This window comes from Agelaius tricolor, unplaced genomic scaffold, assembly GCF_023055355.1.
Source record: "Agelaius tricolor isolate 1412-34295 unplaced genomic scaffold, bAgeTri1.0.p SCAF_9, whole genome shotgun sequence".
In the NCBI taxonomy this organism is placed as follows: domain Eukaryota; kingdom Metazoa; phylum Chordata; class Aves; order Passeriformes; family Icteridae; genus Agelaius; species Agelaius tricolor.
The window spans coordinates 5,261,965-5,284,892 of record NW_027269269.1 but is presented as its reverse complement, the minus strand read 5'-3'; the positions used below and the strand labels follow the sequence as shown (position 1 = coordinate 5,284,892).

Below are 22,928 nucleotides of genomic sequence, written 5' to 3'. Positions count from 1 at the left end.
GGGAAGGAAGGAAAAATCATGAAATATCACAAAAATCTTTAATTCATATTCACTTTCAATAAATTTGATGGTCAGGGAAGTGGGTGAGCAAACAGTTAGCAGGAAACTTCAGTGCATGGAATGGTGTATAACATTGACTGTAAACAGAATTACAGAAACAGTAGAATTCAAGTGTAGTAAATGTAGAGATGAGAAGTGAAGCATCACTGAAAGAATCTCAGGTTTCCTGAGGAATAGTAATTTCCATGCAGAAGCAAACCAATTTTTTTTTACCTAAATAATTTAGTAGAAGCCCAGGAGAGACATTAGAATACTTATTCAAAAGCCTAAATGAAAAAGGAAACCAGAAGAGGGAGAGAACAGTTGCAGGAATGAAAGAATCACAGAATAGTTGGGTTGGAAGGGACCTTTATGAGGCTGAGTAGTCCCAACACCTCTGCAATGAGCAGAGACTTCTTCAGTGAGAGCAGGTTGCTTGGAGCCCCATCACACCTTAAAAGTTTACCTATCTATAACCTCTCTGGGCAACATGTTCCAGTGTTTCACCCTCATTCTGAAAAACTTCTTTCTTCTATCTAGTCTAAGTTGACCTTTTTTATATCTAATCTTAAACTGACCCTCCAGTTTTAAACCATTTCTCCCTATCCTATCACAACAGGCCCTGCTGTAGGAAGGCTGTAGTTGCTGGATTTGACAAGATTTGACCCCTTTTTCTTTCTTTGAAGGAGAGAAAAATGAGCAGAAAGTGGTGCTTTGATAGTCAAGCAGCGTGCAGCAGGTCAGAATAGATGGGCTTTTCTGTACGTGAGTCAGCTGTCATTCTTAATCAGTGTTAGGTGGGTTTGAGATTTAAACTTAGAGTGAATTATACCTTTTTTTTTTTTTTTTTCTCCTACTGATATTTCAGTCTTTTGGTGGCTTTGGAAGTTGCATCTGCCTTAAAGGTGTGAATTCACAGCTTTCCTGAACTGGTTAAATCTACGCTATTTTGGCAACATTCTATCTATCTACTTCTACATTTTATCTTCTTCCCCACTCCCTTCTAAGAATAAAGCTTACTTTCTCTTTTGTCCCACTGAGGTGATCTGCAGAAGGAACTGTGGATCAGCATCAGTGGAAAGTCCAAGTGACAAATATAACAAAAATTGAGGGAGGATGGGGATGATGCAGTGCTGTAAGCCCTCTGACCTTGTGTGCCCTACAGGTGCATAAGCACTGCTGCTGCTACCTGCACAGAGAAGAGAAATACCTGCTCTTCCAGGGCCACCTGATGCTTAGTGTGAGGTGATCTTGAAGCTGCAGCTTCAATTGCTCCCAATTTATGCTGGTTATACTGTTAGAAAAGAGCCTCTCTACGTATCATCTTTAAATACTTGAAAATTACAACTGAGAGCTTAATTTCTTACACTGCTAGGGGATAGTACTACACTGTTCAAATACAGAGAAGAAACTACACATTTAATTATTTTTAAAATTGGAACTAATTGGCTTGTTCATAATTTTGGAGTCACAAAAACTACAGTTGGACTTCGTTTTGTTTTGTTTTGTTTTTTTAAGCCATCAGAGCCTCGTGCATAACTGCAATGTTGTGTATGGTTTTATGTATTAATGTTTTATGTTGCATATATTATAACTTCCCTCTTCCTCTCCTGGCTATATTATTAGGTTGACTTACTTTGGATTGCTGAGCATCTTTAAAGTTTTGAATTTTTTAAGGTCTGCTTTAGGATAGAGGTTGCAAGCAATACCGAGGCAAGCTGTAATGCAAACAATTATTTGCTTACTGGAAGATGTGAAATTGAGGCTGCCACTGTTCAGGTAGTAATTTATAGCGTGGCAGATGAAATGCAGTAGAATCTATTCTGGAGAAGAACATTGCCTTAGTGATGCCTCATTAAATTAACATGCAAGTTCATGAAGGATATATTGCTTAAATGTTTGAGTTTCCAAGTTACATGCTAACTAAATTTTGAGGGAGTCCTCTTTTTTTTGAGAGAAAATGTTGTTTATAAATCATAGAGAAACTTGGATGAACTATAGAACTGTAATTTAAAATTGTTGCCAAACTACTAAAATAATGGAAATATAAAAAACATTTATGCTGATTTCATACCTAGAGAAATTATTCTTTTGGTGACTTTTTAAAACTTTTGATTCTTTTTTAAAACAAACAAAAAAAGCCTGCCAGATCTTGAAGGTAGAAAAAATGGCTTGTGTTTGTCCTCAGTTCAATAGAGTCATTAAGGAGCCTAACACTTTCTGGTTTTGTTTTGCAGAATGCTTCAATGAAATTAATTAAAATTGATGCACAAAATTATTTTTTTTTTCATGACTCTTTAAAAGTGAGCAATTTTATTTTTTTCTTTACATAGTGACAAATTACTAAAGCAAAGCAGATTTATTCTGGCTGCTAACCCCCAGTAAACAGTTGAAAAGGAAGGGAGCTTAACTGTTGTTCATGAGCGAGACTTAACTGTATAGTGGTACTGAATCCTCAGTACTCTTAAAAATGTAGCCTTTTAAAATGTAACAATAATTTCTTCCCAAGGCCTGTTTAAAAATGTGAAATCTTCCTTTGCATTAAGGCTGTACGGTGTGACTGTTGTAAGTCCCAAGGAGCCCTGAAAGAGAAGGTGCAGTGGCGTGGCGAGATGAAGCATTTCTGCGATCAGCACTGCCTGCTCCGCTTCTACTGCCAGCAGAACGAGCCCAATCTGGCCACCCAGAAAGGACCTGAGAACCTGCACTATGGTAGGTGCTGCTTCAGGGCTAAGCCAGAAGCTTCCTTTCAATGAAGAATTGAAAGCTGCATGAATTATCTATTTGTTGTAATAAATTTCGTTAGGTGTTATCCTTTTCTATGTTATCATCAGAGCTGTTTTCAGCTGTTATCATTGAGCTGTTGTGGGTTAAGTGTAATTTTAGTGCTGTATCATCATGGGAAGAGAAAATGTTTTCCTCTTTTGTTGTGCTCCAGTTTGTCATTATTTACTCTGTGGAAACATTTCTCAAAATGCCTTTTGGTCACAGAGAACAGATGCACTAGGAATGAAAAAAAAGAAATTAATTAAATGGAATGAAAGGAAAATAAGTGAAATGGAAATGAAAATACAATGAAAGTATCTAGACAGGAGGAATACATTGCTTTTTTTTTCCCATTCTGTTGGCAGTAGGTACTGTGTAAATTTGCTCATGGGCACTGAATACATGTTTGTGTGGTTTAAATGGGAAGTCAGGCAAAGTTCAAATAAACCAGCTTTTAAATTAATGCAATTATACCAGCTCAGCTACTTTGTATAGCCATTTTCATACTTGAATGTTTTGGTGTTTACTTTTCTGAAAGAGGCTGTATTCACATCTGACTAGAGCATTGATTTATCATTTGCCTTTGTGTAAGGCTCAATACTGGAGTGTTGAGGGAGATCAGTAGGGAGATGTCCATGAAGGAAAAATCTTGTGTGCAGTTCTCACCTGCAATATGGTTCTAATGAGTTCTCTTGATTTAATGTTATATTGGTGACAGGTGTTACCTTGAGTTGCTTACTGAAATTTGCTTTGATTTTGAAAAAGGGAAAAAAATTCTAAAAATGTTTCCTTGTACTTTTAGATCAGGGCTGTCAAACTCCCCGGACAAAAATGACAGTAAGTACATATATTTAACACACTCTTACATCTAACTCTGTGTGTGTGTCTCTCTCTCTCTCTCTGTATATATACAAAACATAATTAGATGTACTTAAAATGTGAGATCCCAGTGAATTAGAGGGATGCTATTAAAAACCAAAAATCAGTGTCTTTGAATGATCCTAAGCTAAATTTTTAAAGCTTTTTCGTCTTTTTCACATCTGTAGGTGAAAAAAAAAATTTCAAATATTCATACTTCCTTTTCAATGTCTTCTGGGAAACTAAATCATCAACCATGTGTTTTACATCTATAGTGCATATAAATGTTGCTTAAAAGGTGATAAACATACTGTGTGTCTTATTCATGTGTTTAGAATAATTAGTGTATTTATTGAGTATAGAAAAGGAAGAGAATTTCACTGTCCAGTTGAAATATTAAGGTGGTAGCTCAGCTTTAAAAAGCTGAAAATAAATCTTCAGTTCTTAAATTTTATCCTTCCCAAGAGAAGAATTCTCCAGGTGCTCAAGGTCTGATTGACTTTGTTACAGAGTAGGGAAGCAGAGCCTTTTGCAGGATCAATGTCTGGAAGGGTGGGGATCATCAGTGGAGCAGCAGCCTTCATCATTCTGAGTTTCAGTTTTTCTCAGCTTGTCAAAAATACTACTATTAATATTATTTTCTGTTAGCTTAGTGTTTTTTGTTTGAAACTTAGTTTTGTTTTGATTTGTTTGTTGCATGGAAGGTCTGAGAGAATTGCCTTTTAAATGCAAATAGGCATCAAAGATAAATCTTAGATTTAAGTGAAAAAGTGAAAGTTTTTGATGACAATATAAATACATTTATGAGAAACACAGAAAATTGCTTAGGTAACTAGAGACATCAGACAAGTTAAGCTGTCATGTTAAAAACTTATAGTATTTTATGTTTAATAATGTTAATTCAGTCATGTAAAGATCATCTCAAAGCTATGTGTGATACAGTATTTTTAAAATATATTTTAGGGAGTGTGCACCTGGTGGAGCATATTGCTGTTCTCAGGACTGGGCTTTCTTTCCCTATCTAAATGGACATATGGGGCTAGTCTTCTTATACATGACCAAATAAAACTGAGAGTTTGTTTCTCAAATCAGGTTCTAAAAGTGGTAGTAGGGTACAAAAGCCATGTCTAGAACAAGAGGGTTTTTTACCTCTTGACCATAAGGATGCAGTTTGAACGTTCAGGGATGTTCCCAGGTTATTTATTGTCACTGTTGCAGAGCCAGCAGGGGGAGCTCGAAGCTCATACTTTAGGTAATAAAAAAGTGTTTAGAGAATTTTCATTCAGAAATACTTTTTTGTTTTTTAAAAAAAGGTCATCTTTGGACTATGGCATAATTCAAGGAGGTTAGATCTTGAGCCTAAAGTTTGTTCATGCTGCTCATAATTAACTCTTTTTACAGCTAAAATTACTTTTCATGTTATAAAATTGCTTAAATGGCTCTTTCACTTAAGCACATTGAAAAAAGTGTTTATGGTACCTTCAATTAAAAAAAAAAAAAAGGGAAATGATCCAGAAGTGCTAGCCCTCCTCTTATGATCCTGGCAGTGGCAGCTCAGTATTAGGAATGTAGAATAGCTTGCAATTTTAGAATAGTAGTTGGTGCTGCTGTTGTTGTTGTGTTGTTATGTTTCTGTGAGCTTCCTCTTCGGTATCTCATTTATGAAAAGTATCAGCTGATAAATTAAGTCATGAACTTTGTGTTGGAATCAGTGTGGTGCAACAGCACCTTCTCTTATTTGCTTGTCTGCAGGGCTCAGCTCCACCACCTTCTCCAACACCTAACAGAGAAATGAAGAACAAGGCAGTTCTTTGCAAGCCTTTGACAATGACAAAAGCCACGTACTGTAAACCTCATATGCAGGCAAAATCTTGTCAGACAGGTAACTCCTGAACTGTGCTAGAACTAATTTCCTCATTACAACTTTTTCTTAACTATTACATATTGCAAATATTCTGATTTTTTTTCTCACTAAATGGCAGGTGTAAAATATATTTAAATACCTGGCAGTATTTGCCTTTTTCCTTTTTCTCTTCATAGAAGATGAGTGGAAAAAAGAGTATGTCCCAGTGCCTATTCCTGTACCAGTCTACGTTCCGGTGCCTATGAATATGTACAGTCAAAATGTTCCTATTCCTACCGCGGTTCCTGTTCCTGTAAGTGAGACTCCAGCTTCATTTCAAAATTGGCATCTCTTCACATGCTTGTGTGGGACCACTTTGTGCTGCTGCTTGTTCTCCTCCTGGTCCATCTAAAGCATTGCAGGGTGCTGCAGAGCTATTTATTGAAAATTGGAATGAAAATTGGAATGAAAATTGGAATTTATTGAAAAAGCATTGGAATCCCACAGCGGCACTTGATTCCTGATTGTTCTTTAGGACCTGTCTGCCTGCTTCCAGTATGAACATCTTGTGCCACTGGGATTTTTAGGAGCAATTCTGAGTGAAACTTCTGCTTTTGCTGAATATGCTGAATAAGCCTTTAACAGCAAGGTTTGTTCTTGTAATAAGGAAACTGAAAAGGTTGTGTTGGGAATGGATGGCAGAGTGGGATAAACAGCAGGAAAAAACAAGCCACTAAAACAAGATGCTGATTTGTCCAAACTGTTGGTCTGAGGTTACAATCAAACAAGTTTGAAGTTCTAAAGACCTTTCTGTTCTTTCTTTGACCAGCTTTTTGTCTTTTTTTTTTCCTGTATCCTTTCCTGCTATCCCTTCTGTTCCTAGCTCCTTCATGTTGGGTTTTTAACCTGTCAGCATTTTGCTCACACTGAAGTGACTTGTTTCTAATCTGTATCAACCCTGTCTTTCAGAAGAAGAGTATAGATCTTTTTTTTTTTGGTTGTTGATTGCTTTGTTGTGGCATTTTTTCTTTTCTAATTATCTCTGCCTCCCTGTCTGCACAGGTGCCAGTTCCAGTTTTTTTGCCCACTACTCTGGATAGCACTGAGAAAATCCTAGCAGCAATAGAAGAGCTGAGGGGAAAAGTGCCCGGAGATCCTCTGGAAGCTGAGCTACTGAACTTGTCAGGGGTGGTACCTGAACATGTTGGAAAAGCTGAAGCTTCTGATGTGGCCAGTGAGTTTCCTGATGAGTTTTTGACTGTTTGGAATGCTGGGGGATGTGTGTGACTAGAAGGATTGGGTTTGTTTGTCATTGAAGTCTTATATGAAGTTGTATTGTACTTTAATGTCAGATGGCAGCTAAGTACCACACAGCCACTCACTCAGTCCCCTCATGCCTAGTGGGGAAGAGACTTGGGAAAAAAAGTAAACCTTGTGAGTCAAGAACAGTTTAATAATTGAAACAAAAGAAAATATAATACTAACTATACTAGTAAATACAATTAAAAGAGGGGAGAGGGAGGAATAAAACACAAAAAAGCTAAGTGATGCACCACACAGGTGCTCTCCACCCACTGACCCAGCCTGTTCTTGAGCAGCAATTGGTGGTTCCCAGCCAACTTCCCCAGTTATATACTGAGCACTGTGTGTCCAACTCCCCTTTGGACACTTCAGCTCAACTGTTCTGGACATGCTTCCTTTCAGCTTCTTGTGCATTCTGGCAAAACATGGGAAACTGAAAAGCCCATGATTTAGAGTAAGCACTACTGGGCAACAACCAACACATTATTCTCATAATAAAAATTTATATCCAAAGATCAAAAAGTCCCACATACTTTATACTTTGTAGTTTTAGTTTCTCAGTGCTCATGTCTCTTTGCTCTTCTTTCCTGGCTCTGCTTGCCCAAATCTTCAAGTCTTTCCTATGTCTTTCCAGGAAAATTTGCCTTCACTCAGATGAAATTTTGAAGGTTTTTTCCAAGCTCTTTTAATAGATTTCTGAAAGGTTGTTGACACTTACACTTTGTGCCTCGTTATGTAGGAGGCCAGTGGAGCTGCAGTCCTGGGAGGCTTACTGTATTCTGATCTATTGCCATTCTTCTACTAAAACTGCACATTTCTGGTAGCACTGCAAGCTTGTCATTTTCAGTTTCTTGCTCTCTTTTGTGAAGTACAGCTAGCTAAATGAGCAGATGTATGGGATCGAGCTTGCTCACTTACAGAGGACTGAATTTGGAGCAATCAGTGTTTGCCAGAAGTTGGAGAGAGTTCAAGCTTTGTTTCTCCCTGCCTTATTTGAGAAACAGATCCTACAAAAGCAGACTTGAAAGTCTGTTCTGTTGTGACAGGATCAGGTAGGAAAATAGACAGTTAGTTTTGGCAAGATTGTTTGAATTCTGGGATTGGTTGATATGATCCAGGTTCACCAATATTTGATTTTCTATACATGTGCTTTGCTGACTCACCTTTATGGAGAAGAGCAATGGGCTAGTAAGTATGTTTTATGTTTGAAGGAAATCAGGTTGGAAAGGTAAATACGAGATCCCAAGAACAAGAAAATGTAGGATGAGAATGAGCAGAACAATCAGTTTTAGAACAACTCAGCTTCTAAAGTTGTAGATCTGCTCCATTTGGCTAATCCATGTGTTGGTTAAAATAATGAAATGTTTTCCTTTTGTTTTAAACAGGTGTGATAGCTGACACCAATCTCCTAAACTCAGAGACACGGACAAGCTTGCCCGATGTTCCATATGAGCCAGACCTCGATATTGAAATAGACTTTCCAAGAGGTAATTCTTCTGTGATTTTAATAAATACTGTGACACTCTGGGCAGCCCTTGTGCCTTGTTTAATCATCCTTTCAGAGAAGCTTTATTTGACTGCAGGATCCACCTGTCTGACTGACTACAGTTAGGTAAAACTTTGCCATGCCTTTGGGGCATGGATGGGGGACTTCTGAATGAGTTCTTCCATCTTTCTAAATACAGTATTTGAAACAATGCAAAGAAAAGGGGAAGTTAACCATTCACAAAGAACTTGGGTGCATGAGTTGTTTTGAAGGCTCAAGGACTCAGATGGCATGTGTCATGGAAAACATAATGAATGCATTCTTCAATTTCCAGGTATTTTCATGACTTAGAGAAATTACTAAGGAGTCAACTTCCCACTCAAGTTTGTTAGAAAATTGGCAGGCAAGTTGGCGTGCTGCACACCACTTGTGTTACCTTTTAATATCTTGGTAATGTCCATATCAGCATTTGAAGTGGTAGCATTATTTGAATTAGCAGGAAAAAATCACTGCCTTTCTTGAAAGAAACTCTTGATGCTATCTAGTACAATTTCTACCACTCTACAGAATGCAGGGAATGGTGTCTGTTTTCTTACACCATACCCCAGTCAATCCAAGATCCAAGAAAGCTTCTGGCTGTAGTTACTGTCCCTCTTTCAGAGCTTCTGTTGGGCACATGACTCTCATACCTCAGCTGGGCAGGTTCTGCAGGAGCTGACAGGCTCCTTTTGTGCTGAAGACTACCTCTGTCTCCAGCAGATGTCCAGTTTTCTCTATGCCTAATTTAAAGAGAAGGCCTGGGGGTTAGGCTGACCTTAATCCTGGGAAATTCACTAGTCAGATGCATACTAGTTTTTTAACCCTCTTTTTAAGTGAAGCTGGGTACATGAGAAAGAAAAACCATAGAAGAAAAGAAATAAGCAAGTTGGAGTAGTAAGTAGCAGCAGTCTCTAAGAGGCATTGATTACACTGAAGTGCTTCTGAGATAAGATTCTTTGTGGTATCAGGAGAAGGACTGCTTTTGAGTCTGGGGCAGAGTTCTGAAATCTCTGCATGTAAGTGCTGTTTCATCTGCTCCAGTTGGAGAGCTGTCTTGAGAAATAAGGTGGTGAAATCAGATTATCAGAAGAGCATTCAATTTTGAGTGAAAACGTTCTTTGATGGCTAAATGAGGGATGAACCATCTTCAATAAAGTAAATAAAGGGTGGGACTTGCAACACTACATCCATTCATGCCTTGTCTCATTCCTCCCTGAAATAGAGTCCTCAATCCTACCTGAAATGTTAAATTAACACTATTTTGAGGGATTGCCATACATCTGCTTACCAAACTCAACTGTGTTATCCATCATGAGCTAGACCTCCACCACTTGTATAGATAAAGACTAAACCAGTTTCACTGAAGGAGTTTGACTTCTGGTTCTTAATGTTTTAAACTAAGTGTAATGTGCTACAAGAAATAACAAAACATGTATAGAAATCATCTAAATACATGAACAAAACTACATGTACTAAGTTAATTTGTATTTTTTCCAGTCAAAGCTGCTCATTCTCACCATACCTAAGAATTTTTGATACCAAAGACAGCCTGGGCAGAAAACATTATATAAGAGTCTACAGTAAGAAATTCTGCCTTAGCAACTTCAGATAATACTTGAAATGTTGAGCGTTGTGTACTCTGAAACCTACTTAGAAATAAACTATTTGACAGCTTTGTTTTAGTTTGAATATAAAAACAGGTTTGTTTCTTCTTACCAAAATCCAGCATTTGGTTGTGTTTATTTGTGTGCCTTTGTGGACACCTTATGTTAAGGCACACCAATATAGGTAATTGTTTTTTTTTCAAAGCAATGTTATTTAAAATACTCTTAGAAATAAGTTTCTGTTAATGTATTTTCAGCAACTGAGGAGCTGGATACAGAAAATGAGTTTTTGTTACCTCCTGTTTTTGGTGAAGAATATGAGGAACAGCCAAGGCCTCGGTCCAAAAAGAAGGTAATTTTTTCATGGTATTAAAAATATCAAGAAAAGCACAAAAATTTATGTAGGAAAAAATATCCTTTTCTTTTGGTTTTAGTTCTGATAATGATTTACAGCGTGTTACTGTCTACTCATACCTAATATCCTATCTTTATGACATACATTGATACATTTCAAGTAATAAAATTATTTCAGTGGTATGTCTGTTGCAGATAACTGTAGGATTTGATATGAATGTGATGTGTAAATTCTGATCCTGTTTTTGCTTCACAGTGGCAGAACTGTTGGTGGAATGTGCCACTGTGTATATACCTACTGTATTCTTAGCAATGCTGCTTTACCTTCTGCTTTGAACAAAGAGGTCTTGGTTTAATTTGATAGTAAGATGGAAAAACATTGTCATTACCATGGTTCATAATGGGAGCCATACCATATAAAAGAGTTTAAACTTTTTTTTTTATTTGCTTGTAATTTTCCCAGATTTTATTTTTAGCCAATCTTAGTTTAGACATTGGATACAAAATAGCCATAGTCTTTTATTTAGAAGGACACTACCAAGAAATAGTTTCCTATGCCTGCCACAAAGCTGAAATGGTTTTGTTCCAATAACTGCAGTAGATATTGCAGCTTTAAAAAAAAACAGCCAACTTCTACTAAAGCTTTCTAATAATAAATGGGTCTTTCTAGTATCAAATCTGGAGTAAAAAAATATTTTAAAAATAATAGTAAAAATAATAGTAAAAAAATTTTTTTAAAAATAGCTTTTGCTATTATGCACTGGACATTATCACATATGCTCTGCTAGGCATGCTTTAATCTGGAACCAGTGCTGCCTTTTCCATTGGCAAAGGGTTCATTTGAGGAGTGGAGCCTTGTGACACAGATTTGTCCCATCTTCAGCTCCCTGTGCATGGACACGCTGACGTTGTGTGAGTGCACTGGGGTTCAGTGTGCCCTTTGGCCCGCAGCTGGCTGTGCCAGGTGCTGTGTCCCTGCTGGTGGCCCTGCTGGTGGCCTTACCCTCTGTGTTGCCGTGGCAGGGTGTGAAGAGGAAAGCCGTGTCAGAGTACCAGGCGCACGATGACAGCTCCGAGAACTCCGAGTGCAGCTTTCCCTTCAAATACGCCTACGGGGTGAACGCCTGGAAGCACTGGGTAAAGTCCCGCCACTTAGACCAGCAGCTTCCAGAGCTAGAGGAGCTGAAATCAAGTAAGTATTGCCAAAAATCTGCCATCCACATTCTGACCTGCTAGGGATTCTCACCTGCTTTTTGTGTGACTCTCAGCTGGAATTTTTGATTGAATTTTTCTCATGTCCTTAATGTTTCCAGCATGACTGAGATTATTTTACCGCAGAGTTGCCAAACTCTTTTTGTTCTAGTTTTTCCTGTTTGGTTCAAAATGCTGGGTCTCACACTTCTCATGAAAGCTGGGACAGCACCTTCTTGGCTATTCTGATTTTCTGCGACCATTTTAATGTTTTGTTTGCATCCTATTTTTCCTCATATTCTAACTCACTTCAGGGCTCACACTGTTTCTGGGCTTCTAAATGGCAAGGCCTACTCTTTATCCTGTAAGGAGATCTTCCTCTGAGGCTGGCATTACCTGGCTGTGGAGCTCTGGCACAAGGTGTCCTTTGATCCCCTGGAGCCATGCTGCTCTTTCTGCAGCTCTCCTCTCTGTACACATTTGTACTGTGGGGGAAAAGGGGAATTGCTGCTACTCCTGCTGCTCTTCAGCTCCCACATGCGTCTCAGCACCCTTGTGTTGTGCTCTTGGGTCTTTGGAAACTGCTGTTTCCCCTGAAGGTGCCCCTCTACACCACTGGCTTCACTTCAGCATCTTGGGCTGCCTCTGTGTCATCCTGAGCTGTGCATGACAGTACATTTGTTAGCAGGTGTTACTGCATTTGGTTAACTAGACTTTACTGTGGGAGCCTTGATTGTTTTAATACAGACCTAACATTTTAACTGCCTAGTACATTTTAGTCTCATTCATTGGTTAATGGAGAGGACATCAAGCCAGTTTCCCAGTTTTCAGTCAAAAAGTACCCCATCCCACCTTCACTGTGTGACAATTCTGTTGTATAATGTAGCATTTCTTCTCTATTTTACAGTAAAGTCTGTGAAATTAAAGGAAGATCTATTATCACATACTTCAGCTGAGTTAAACTATGGGTTGACACATTTTGTCAATGAAATTCGAAGGCCTAATGGAGAGAACTATGCACCTGACAGCATCTATTATCTGTGTCTTGGAATTCAGGAGGTTAGTAGAGGCTGTAGAGATGGGAAATGGAGCTGCTGATTTGACTGTAACCCATTTCAGTAGAAGAGTGGAGATAACATGGATTTACTGGCTAGGAGCTACCCTTTGTACATGGCTGTGATCAGGGTGCTGTGTTGTAGAGAGCTGTCTGTGTAGGAAATGAGTTTGCAGACCCATCCTGAAAGCTCAAACACACATTGGTATATTCTAATAATTTTAAGCCTCTTGCTGGGTTAAAGCAAGTAATTAACCCAGTCAAAAACGACATAGTCTTCTTAAATGCTGTGCTTCATTTTGTTTGCTAAAGATGTCCAGTGTAAAAACAGAATGAAACAAGGCATGATCTCTAAGCCTTTCACTAATTCAGTTCCTTAGCATATAGAGGAAACAATCTAAATTAAGTGTCTTTTGGGGAGGGTCTGATTTACTGGGTGTTGCAGATTGTGGCCAGGCAGGAGAGAGTGCAAGAAACTCTGCTGTGTTGACTGTCCTACACATAGTAAGATGGGAAGGAGTCAGGTTGGATGTAGTGGATGTGAAGGCTGTAACCTATTGCTAGGTAATTAGAGAAGCTGACCTTTTAAGCAGGGAGGGCTGTCTTAATTTTTGCTACATAAGGCAAAACATAGGCAAAATAAGCAGTGTTCAGAGCTGAGTGCACAGAAAATTTCATTCAAGTTAAAAGGGAATAAAAGATGTGTATGATGTGGAAAGCAAGCTGCTCACAGGGTTTGCAGTTCTACTTAAACTATTCCATACTTGAGGCAGAGGACTTGAATCAAGAACAATTTTTAAAATTGAAGTATTTTAAAAATAAGTAGCAAAATAGTAATTTTCCTGTGTTGCATGTGTGCAAAAATAAAGAGTTAGTTGCTACCTTTGCCTCATTGTTGAAACTTGAGAAGCAAACATTGATTTTAGTCAGTGGCTTTTTAGTCAATATTGCTACAAGGTGTGTTTCAAATTGAGCTAGCTTTCTGCTTCTGCACTTGCATGATACACTGTCTCTCTGTACCTTTCTGTTGAATTGAAAATACTCACCTTAAGCAGATAAACAGTACACAGAGGGAAGTATGTGTTTATAAAATGGAACTCAAACAATATTTTTTAATCTTTCTCTTTGTACCTTTGACATTGTCTATTTTGTCAGTCATGAAAGCTAGTTGTGTATAAAATATCTTTTTTTCAGCTCTTCAGAACCATAGTTTGTGTGGCAGCTACAATTATCATGAGGCCTAATACACATACACAGTGCTGGAACATTAGTGAAGCAACATGTGGTCATTTTACTGTAATTTACTGCCTATACTTTTTGTCCAGGATTTAATTCAGACAGTGTGAACAGCCCTGATTTGTTGGCCAGACTGGTAGGAAGATGTGCTGTGTCCTGATGAGTTTGCATTTCACAAAGGCAGACAGCAAGTGAGAGACAGGAACACGAGCTGTGAAGGGCTGCAGCCATCATCTGTGTGCAAATGGCAAATATTTGGGGGCAAATATTACCACCCTTCTGAAGAAACATGTTTAAGCAAGCTAGTGGTACACTAAATGCAATGCAATTGTCACATGCACAATGAAACTCCATTGCCTTCTAGAATTTGCTTAGAAATTTCCTTTCCACTTGACAACCCCTACCCTGAAAGAGAATAAATTGTCTGCTACTGCATCAAAGGTATTGGCTTTGTTGAACTTGGAAGGGGCTCAGAGGAGATGTAATTATGCTATTTAAGGATACAGTTGGGCCAATGATCATTAATATTTTGCTATCCTAGAGTAAATATCTCTTCAAGGGAAGAGGATGTAGGAACCATAGGCTAGTAAAAAAGTACATTCCCCTTCCAAGAGCATTACTGCACTCATTGTGGCTAAATACTCAGTTTGGAGCTTTTCCTCATGGATAGAATGTGGTTTGAGCTCAGGAGTCTTCAAGTCCTAAGTTGGTTGTTTTCTTTTTTAAGTTTGTAGAACAACTTTTTCCTAAAGGAAACACTGTAAAATCTGTTCCAGGAAACCAGTCCCTGAGTCAGATGGTGCAGTTTCTCAGTTCAGGTTAATTTACAGCTGAAATTGTTCTGCTTTCAGACAGAAGTGGTTCAGTAATGCTTTTGATAGCTCTAAAGTAGTGATCCTGAAGGATAACACACTTAGAATTAAAGGCTGCTGCATGGTCAGGCAGGCATCTAGTGGAGAGGGTTCATCTAGAGGAAGGTGTTAGCCTGCAGTGCTCCTTTGTTGCATCATGGCCTTCATTCTTTGTCCCTAATTGGGATTATTGGGATTTGGTTTGGGTTTTTTTTCCTTGTTTTTCGTATGTCTGGTAACAGGGCTGTTTGGGCAGGCTGCCAGAGTTTGGCAGATGTTTGTCTGAAGGTCAGACAAAATTGCTGTGCACAGTGATTCAGCCTGTTGTCCTCCACTGTGGGATTCAGAGGCACATCCAGTTCCTTCCCATGCTCATCTCAGTAGAGCTCATCTCAGGTGGGAATGGCTTGTGCTCATGCTGCCCCTGTAGGGTTTGTAGAGCAGCAGGGCACAGTGGTTTGGGAATGAAGGTTTGCAGGCTTGGGTGGTAGGTTGGAGTCTGTCCTGCTGCACAACATCATCCTTCTATAGACCCTCCAGTGCCAGTGCTCTGGGGAGCTTCAGACTTGAGCTGGGGATGCCAGGGTTTAGTCAACACTTACTCTGAAACAGGAAGAAGTATTTTTAGTTGAGTTCTCACAGGCTTGTGTGTGGATTGGTTTTCAACCAGTTTTCAGTCTTCATTTTCACTGCCAGCATGCAGTGTTTAATGCAAACCAGAGAGAATTACATGGTGGAAAAACGTGCCAGGGAATGGAAGGGCAAATACCATGAAGCTTACAGTGAGCTTGTATTATCTAGCTTAGAATTGCTTTATGAAATCAAAACTGATGTACATGGAAACGAGCACATATGAGGGAATATTTTTCTTTGAGGAGTTAGTTAAACTTACCATATAAAATAGTTATCTAAATGAAAATGTTGTTGAAAACCTGTAGGAAGTGTATTCATTCATTTACCCTGATTATAAAATTAAGTGCAAAGATAAGGAGGCTAGGATGTACTGAACCATAATCACCTATCAGTGTTGTGGTTAATGTGATTTCAAGCATGGTATTTCAAGAAATAGATGTCATTTCCAGAAGCAAATGCATTTTTTGTCTGTCACTTTTATTATATTTACTAACAGGCATGTTCTTGCAAAGATAACACTGAAGTGGGAAATTAAGAAGCCAATCCTCCCTTTCTTAGAAATGTCTCAGAGATGATAGTGTCAAACAGTAGTCCTCAGCCATTAATTCTTGGTAAAGGTTCAAAAGAATTTTTGTAAGGTCAAGAGGGGTAAGATAATTAGACTGCAGAATAGCCCAGTGCCTTGCACCATCCTATCATCTTTCTTGTATTGCTGTATATTATTACCACAAATATATGGGTGGGTTTTTTTCCTCCCACTTTTGTATTGAAGATGGTTTTGTCACTGTCTGGAGTTCACATTTAAAAGGGCAGACTCTTGCTAAATATGGGTTGGTTTGGGATTTTTTTTGAAGGCCTAGTTGTAGGATAAGATAAATTAGTCATTTGTGATTTGGGGATTTTTTAATGACTCCCCATTCACTGTTACAATGTTGCACACAGGAAATCTTAGAGAAAAATATTAGTTGTAATTAAACTATGATTCATATCCAGTTAGAAATTTACAACATACAATTATATTGGAAGTAACTGTTACCTGTTAGATATTGGAAAGGTGGCATAGCTTTATTTTTAGATACTATTTTTCAGTACAACACTTGCACAGTTATGAAAAATGAAAACCCTGTAGCACAGGAGTTGTTGTAATCTGGAATTGTAAATGCTGTGTCTCTCTCTTTTCTCTAGTATTTATATAGGAGTAATCGGAAAGACAACATATTTATTGATCCAATCTACCAGACGTTTGAACAGGAATTAAATAAAATCCTTCGAAGCTGGCAGCCAAGCATACTTCCAGATGGTAATTTTCTTTTTGGTCATGTATGGTTTTCATCTCTTACAAGTTATGTATTCTTAAGCATGCATATATATATGTATATATATGTTATGCATTGCAATAGCAGTTGATGAAGAATTACAGACGTGTCTTCTAAGATTTAATTTAAAACTCTATCTGTTTTTATTTGTCTTGTTTCTGGGTAATCCATGCTACAAGAGTTGTTTTTGCCACTCACTTAAAAATTACTACCCATCTTTAGGAGAGAAAGTTAAAAAAAGCTCTTTGACCGGTAGTTTTTACCTAAGCTGCACTTATTTTTTTTTGCCCATTTTTTCCCCCAGATGAAAGCAGGCAGGCAGGCACTGCACTATGTGTAGGTAGGGCTAACAATTGATGTATTTTAGAATTTCTCATCTGGATTAGGTGGACTCTTTGCTGAGAGTCTTCTGCTCAGAAGGATCATTTTTGTTCATGGAGAAAGCACATTTTTCCCAGCAGACCAATACTGGTGCTGAAGTACAGAATCAGCTGTTCTACCATCTTTTTCATAATCCTCACTTGAGTGAAGGCTTGTCCTTGCCAGACCCTTTCCTTTCTTTTCTCAATATTGGCTTCTCTCAGTACAGCCCAGAGAGCCTCTGTGTTGGGCCCTTCCTCATCCTCTTATGGTCCAGGAATGCTTTCCAAGTGAGATATCCATTAGTAATAAGAAAGAAGAAGGTACAATGTTTGGAGGCCTTAACCTGAGCAGAATAAAATGAACTCAAATATATGCCTTTTATGATGGAATTAAGGTTACTCCATTGAACATTAATTTCTGTGAAATAGCATGAGAGAGCTGCATGTCAGAAATGCTGTTGTAATTAAACAGAAATGTGTTCTCTCTGAAATTGCCTCTACTGAAATTTCCCACCGACTGTCTCAGTGAGTGTCTTTAATACATGGGTTTGGGGAGTGTGGACATAAAAATAAATAAGTTTATCAGCAGCTTCTGTCATGATCATTTTGCTACATTTCACAGTAAAAAAAACACTTGATTTTTTTTTTTACCTTGACAGATCGTGGGCTAATCCATTGTATTTTCCCTACTATTCTTTCTTTCCAAGGATCAATATTCTCTCGAGTTGAAGAAGATTACCTTTGGAGGATTAAACAGCTAGGATCACATTCACCTGTTGCTCTTTTGAATACTCTGTTCTACTTTAACACTAAATATTTTGGCCTGAAAACAGTGGAGCAGCATTTAAGACTTTCTTTTGGCACTGTTTTTAGACAGTGGAAGAAAAATCCGCTAACAATGGAAAGCAAAGCTTGTCTTCGATATCAAGTGTCTTCCCTGTGCAGAGCTGATAATGAAGGTACTATGGCAGTTCAAAATTAGTATTGCAGGAGCATCCACATGGCACTGAGGAGGGACATCTGGGCACCTGGCCAGGAGCCAGAGCTCTGCCTTTGCATGCAAAGTCTAGCAGCTCTCAGCTCCCAGAGCTCTAATTGGAGTGTGTGGTCCATGGGGACTGCAGGGTCTCTGAGTTTATTTGAGCCCACTGGTCTCCATGTGAAATGCTGTGACTTTCCTGTGGCTGTGGGTGGCATTTCCAGTTTGCAGATTTGCACCGTTGTGGTAACTACCTTGTGGTACTTGGTGGGCTGCTTATGGGGAATTTTACTGAAAAATGTAAAATAACTTCAAGTTACAGCTTAGATGTTGTTGATTTTCTTCTTAAAGATAAAATTGCCACTGGAAAAAGGAAACATGAAGATGATGTGCCGGTATTTGAACAAATTGAAAACACATCTGATCCAGCTAGATGCCCTGTGAAAATGTTTGAGTGCTATCTGTCTAAAAGGTAAGTGTGATACAGGGTAATACAGACAGGGTCTAGAGTAAACCAGAAAGGAACTGTTTTGATGCAACATTAAATGTGCTCAAACAAAGGGAATGGATTGAAATTTCCTGAAAAATACCTAAATGAAATCTCCAGTTCTGTATCTGGACAAAATGTGCATTAAGTGTGGGAGCAGTGGAGTACTTCAGTGTTAGTTTTCAAGGGCTCCATCTGGGAATAACAATACAATTCAATTCTCTTACCTGGGAATACCAAGTATCTCTGCAGAGAATTGCCAGCAAGAATTCTGGTGGGTTTTCCTACTGAGGGTTTTGTTTGTGAGGTCCCCATCTCTTCACTAAGAATTGGGTTAAGACAACAGATTTGCTTCATTATAAGTTATCAGGCATCTGAAATGTAGATGCTTTTGAGGTACCCAGTGTGGAAGCATGTTTGAAATATTTTGTGGTAGGTAAACGACTACTGGCATTAACCCAGTATTTAGAACTAGCTTGTTTCCATCCAATCTCTACAATTAATTGTGCAGGAAGGAAGGAAGCAGAATTTATTACATTAACAAAAAAAAAAAGCTTAGGCAACTCTTAAAAAAATTTATTTACTAGCTAAGTGTTTTGGAAGCTTGAAAACAAGATTTCTTGAAAAGTATTTTTCCTTAACTGTAACAGCCATTCAAGTGACTGATTTTAATGTTTTGTATAACTCTAAGGGAAATGAGGGCAAGTGATACCAAAGAAATAAAATCACCTGGTATATACAAGACAGTAAATTAAGTATGAGACTCAATGCGTGTTAGGAAAGAGCATTATGGTCTGAAAGGTGAGGAAGGAGCTCACACACAGCATCAGCAGAAGTACAAGCATGTGATGCTATAGAGAGAAACAAGTAAAAAAGAGGTTGTGGTCTGTTAATGCAACCACCTGTTTTTCAAAAACTCAGTTGATCCTGGTTGTTGCAGGGGGATTTTGCCTTCACTTTCTCTACTTTCATGATTTGGGGAGGATTTGTCATTAAAAAGTCTAAGTTGGCTTTTTGGACTGAGTTACACAGTCACTGGGGGAGAGACCACATAATTTTTTTCTTTAGGAAGAACATCTCAACCTTGTGAGAAAAGAATGCTCTTAAACCCATTTGGAGCATCAGTTATGATGTGGTTTCAAGCCATGCTGTCTTGCAGATGTTGGTAACCATTGTTAACTAAAGCAGCAAGACTGTTCTCCTGGTTCTGCTTCTTAATTTTGTTGAAATATTTTAAATGGAATATTTAACACTGTAAAAACTATTGTAAAATTTTAGGTAATGCCGGCTGTTTGAAACATACTTGGCAACCAGTGGACAGCTGTATAGTTGAAATTTCAGGATGTTTTCATTCACAGCTATGAAGGACTGTATTATTGTCTCATTATAGTCTAGGTTTAGGTTGGACATTAGAGGGGAATTTCTCCACAGGAAGGGTAATTAGCCATGGGAATGGGCAGCCCAGGGAGGTGCTGGAGGTGCTTAAGGAAAGACTGGATGTGGCATTCAGTGCCATGGTCTGGTTGACATGGAGGTGTTGGACCACAAATTGGACTCGATGATCCCAGAAGTCTTATCCAACCTGATTGATTCTGTGATTCTGTGATTGCTTGTTCCTATAAAAATACTGTTGTTTCAAGCAAGTAGGAAGGAGGTTAAAATATTTAAATTAGTAGACTATTTTAAACAACCATACTTTACTCCTTATCTGACTCTTAATCTGATTTACATGAGAGCAAAACAATCTGACAGCCACCTCAGCAGGTGAAGTGCAACACTTGAAATCTTATCAACTAATTTGGGAAGGTGAGCTGGTGAAAATCCTTATTTTTACTGAAGAAACATGAAATATAGTTGACTCCTGAAGTCTGCAGTATTTGTGAAGGAGGGAGCTTGAGTGATCACTTGCTCATCCAGAACTGAAAATTCTTTTCTGAGACTTGCCTAAATGGATGAACTGCTAAGATTTCCTGAAAGGAGTCTTCTCTAGTGTCTTAAAGGATGTTTCTGAGCTGCATGTAATTCCATAAAATGGCAGCTAAGGAATTAAGAGATTAGGATTTATAACAACCAACCTTTTAAATATAACAGGAGGAGGAGAGATTTTAGCTGCTTACACTTCTGTGCATCTCAGAACTGCCATCCTTGGCTTTTCAAGGGAACCCCAGGCTTTACATTCAGAGGTAGCCACGTCAGCCAACAATTGTGTGAGCAATTATTGATGTAGTTGGTGTAATTAGTGTTGGGTCTCTTTGCAAATCATGGAAAGCACTTTCTGGTTTAGCAAGACCTGGATGTGCAGGTTTTTGAAGAGTCTGTGATCTCTTGCATGCTTGGTGAGTCCTAGGCATCTGGGGCTCTGCAGATGTGGGACTGGCTGGGTTTGGGCCCGACCAGGCAAGGCTCCTTCTGTCAACAAGACCACATTTCTTCACATTATTCTTTTCCTTCTGATTGGTTTGGGGTTTTTTGGTAACTTGCCTAGGTGCAGTTAGAAGTTTGTTTGTGCAAGATTTTGGAGCTGCTAACGTTCTGTTTTGTCCTGTGAGGCTGTGTTTCTAACCCGCTGTGTTTTCCTCCTGGTAGCCCACAGAATCTGAACCAGAGGACAGACATGTTCTATCTGCAGCCGGAGTGCTCGGTGTCGGCAGAGAGCCCCATCTGGTACACTGCCACCTCACTGGACCGCAACACTTTGGAAAATATGCTCGTACGGGTTCTTTTAGTAAAAGATATTTATGATAAAGACAATTATGAACTGGACGAAGACATAGATTAAAACAAACTTCCAAAAACTGTCAAAGACAACAAACAGCATTAGATATAGTCATGCTGCTAGACCTTTACTATGGAAAACATTTCAAGTTTACCCTTTGTTTTATGAGTTTTGTAGCAGTGTGTACCCTCAGCCGGGTATTACCATGTAAATAGTTTGTGAGTGAAAGTCTCCATTATTCTGCGTAGTGATTTTAGGATACATAACAAACACATTTCAGATTCTTTTTTTATTATTTATTTGATTAGGTATGTTTGTAACTTTTTACATTGCAAAATATGAATGAGAATGTGCCATGTGTAATTTTTTTTTCCCCTCGTAGTAAGATACATCCATGTTGCACAACTCTGCTGTTGGAAGCTCCCTTGGAGGAGGCTCTTTTAATGGCTTCTGAAACCAGATGGTTGTGTATGGGTAGCACTACTAAAGTTTAGAACTTGCTGTGTCTTTCAGAATTTTTAAATGAATTGTAAACTAATAGGTTTTTTACTTTTTAGTTACTGAAGCCTTATAAGGTTATGTAGAGAGATTCCATCTTATGTACCAAAAATAGACAAAAGAGAATGCTGTCAATATTGGTGTACTGTAATGTGAATCTATTCTGGTGAAAACACTTTTTTGTTGCCCTTATTAAAACCTTAGTGTCCTTTCGTTATTTGTGACTCTCTCTCAATTGCCCCTACAAATAAAATATATATGTAAAAATAAGTGAATATAAGCTTAGAGCATGTGGTCATCAAGACACATATTTTGTAAAAAGGAAAACCAAAAGCCCCTCAAAAAAAAAAAAGAAAAAGGAAAAAAAAAAGAGATGTCTGATGACAATGCTGTATAATCCTTTTTTCATCTTTACTTTTCCAATCATAAATGCCAGTACCTCATATTAATGTAAATTTGTCCTTTGTAGCCTTATAGAAAGGGGTTCTATGCCATATTACATAAAGCAATATGGTATGCTAAATTTTTAACTTGTTTGTCCTTGCATTGCTGTATTTAAATACAGTCAATACTTGACTATGGGTGGAAAGATTCTTTTAACTAATGCCTCCATTCAAAAGCCATATGAGATGTGAAGTTGCAACAAGTCGAAAGGTGATTTTTCTTGAAGAAAAATCCTTTCATTTGCTCTATATCCTTTCCTTGTGCTTACTTTACTTAAGTAGTCTGATTTCCAGATACATGTTTAACTGCTTAAGTTCTGTTACTTGCTCTTATTTAACTAATACAAACAATATGGTGGTTCAAGCAATGGTTTTGCTGTTGTACTGAAAAAATGTAGTAGAGTATTCTACTATAAAGTACTCATAAGCTTAAGTCTCTCCTAAATGGCATTAATTATCTGTTGAGAGGAATCATCTACTAAAGGAGAAACTTTCTATGTATATATATATTACCACCTGAGGATTTATTTCTTGCAAGGGCTGCATGGCTTTTTCATTTTCCTTAGCTTAAAAGAATGCACATAAGGATGCATCTTTCTATATAGATAAATAAAGCTTCAGTTGCTTTGTTTTGTTAACTAAGTTCATTTAAATTTCTGGTGTGTCTGTGAGTATGTGTTAATTTTAGATATACCACTATTTCAAATGGAGATGGAAATGTACGTGTTTAATTTTTCATTTCTTTCTGGTGGCATTACCCTTCCTGTGAAATCAAGAAATGCAACACAGCACCAGTGAGTAGATCACCAACAGCTTCAATGCACCTTTCCCTTTGTGAGTGAATACTTAAGAACTTTGTTCATTAACACCT

The 22,928-nt window shown here is 38.2% G+C and overlaps 1 protein-coding gene across 8 annotated transcripts in view; it reads left to right on the top strand.

Moving 5' to 3' along the window:
* Positions 1-22,695, top strand: part of ZMYM2 (zinc finger MYM-type containing 2) — an 87,340-nt gene extending 64,645 nt beyond the window's left edge. For 7 of the 8 annotated variants that reach the window (XM_071434112.1, XM_071434111.1, XM_071434110.1 and 4 more), the window contains 13 exons: positions 2,586-2,751; positions 3,608-3,642; positions 5,416-5,545; positions 5,704-5,819; positions 6,569-6,740; positions 8,194-8,295; positions 10,195-10,289; positions 11,315-11,483; positions 12,390-12,541; positions 16,442-16,556; positions 17,642-17,893; positions 18,265-18,385; positions 20,987-22,695. In XM_071434112.1, coding sequence (XP_071290213.1) covers positions 2,586-2,751; positions 3,608-3,642; positions 5,416-5,545; positions 5,704-5,819; positions 6,569-6,740; positions 8,194-8,295; positions 10,195-10,289; positions 11,315-11,483; positions 12,390-12,541; positions 16,442-16,556; positions 17,642-17,893; positions 18,265-18,385; positions 20,987-21,179 — 1,818 coding nt within the window. In that variant the 3' untranslated portion in view covers positions 21,180-22,695. The remainder of the gene's footprint in view (positions 1-2,585; positions 2,752-3,607; positions 3,643-5,415; positions 5,546-5,703; positions 5,820-6,568; positions 6,741-8,193; positions 8,296-10,194; positions 10,290-11,314; positions 11,484-12,389; positions 12,542-16,441; positions 16,557-17,641; positions 17,894-18,264; positions 18,386-20,986) is intronic. The other variant, XM_071434114.1, reaches the window with a different exon arrangement.
* The last annotated feature ends 233 nt before the right edge of the window (positions 22,696-22,928 follow it).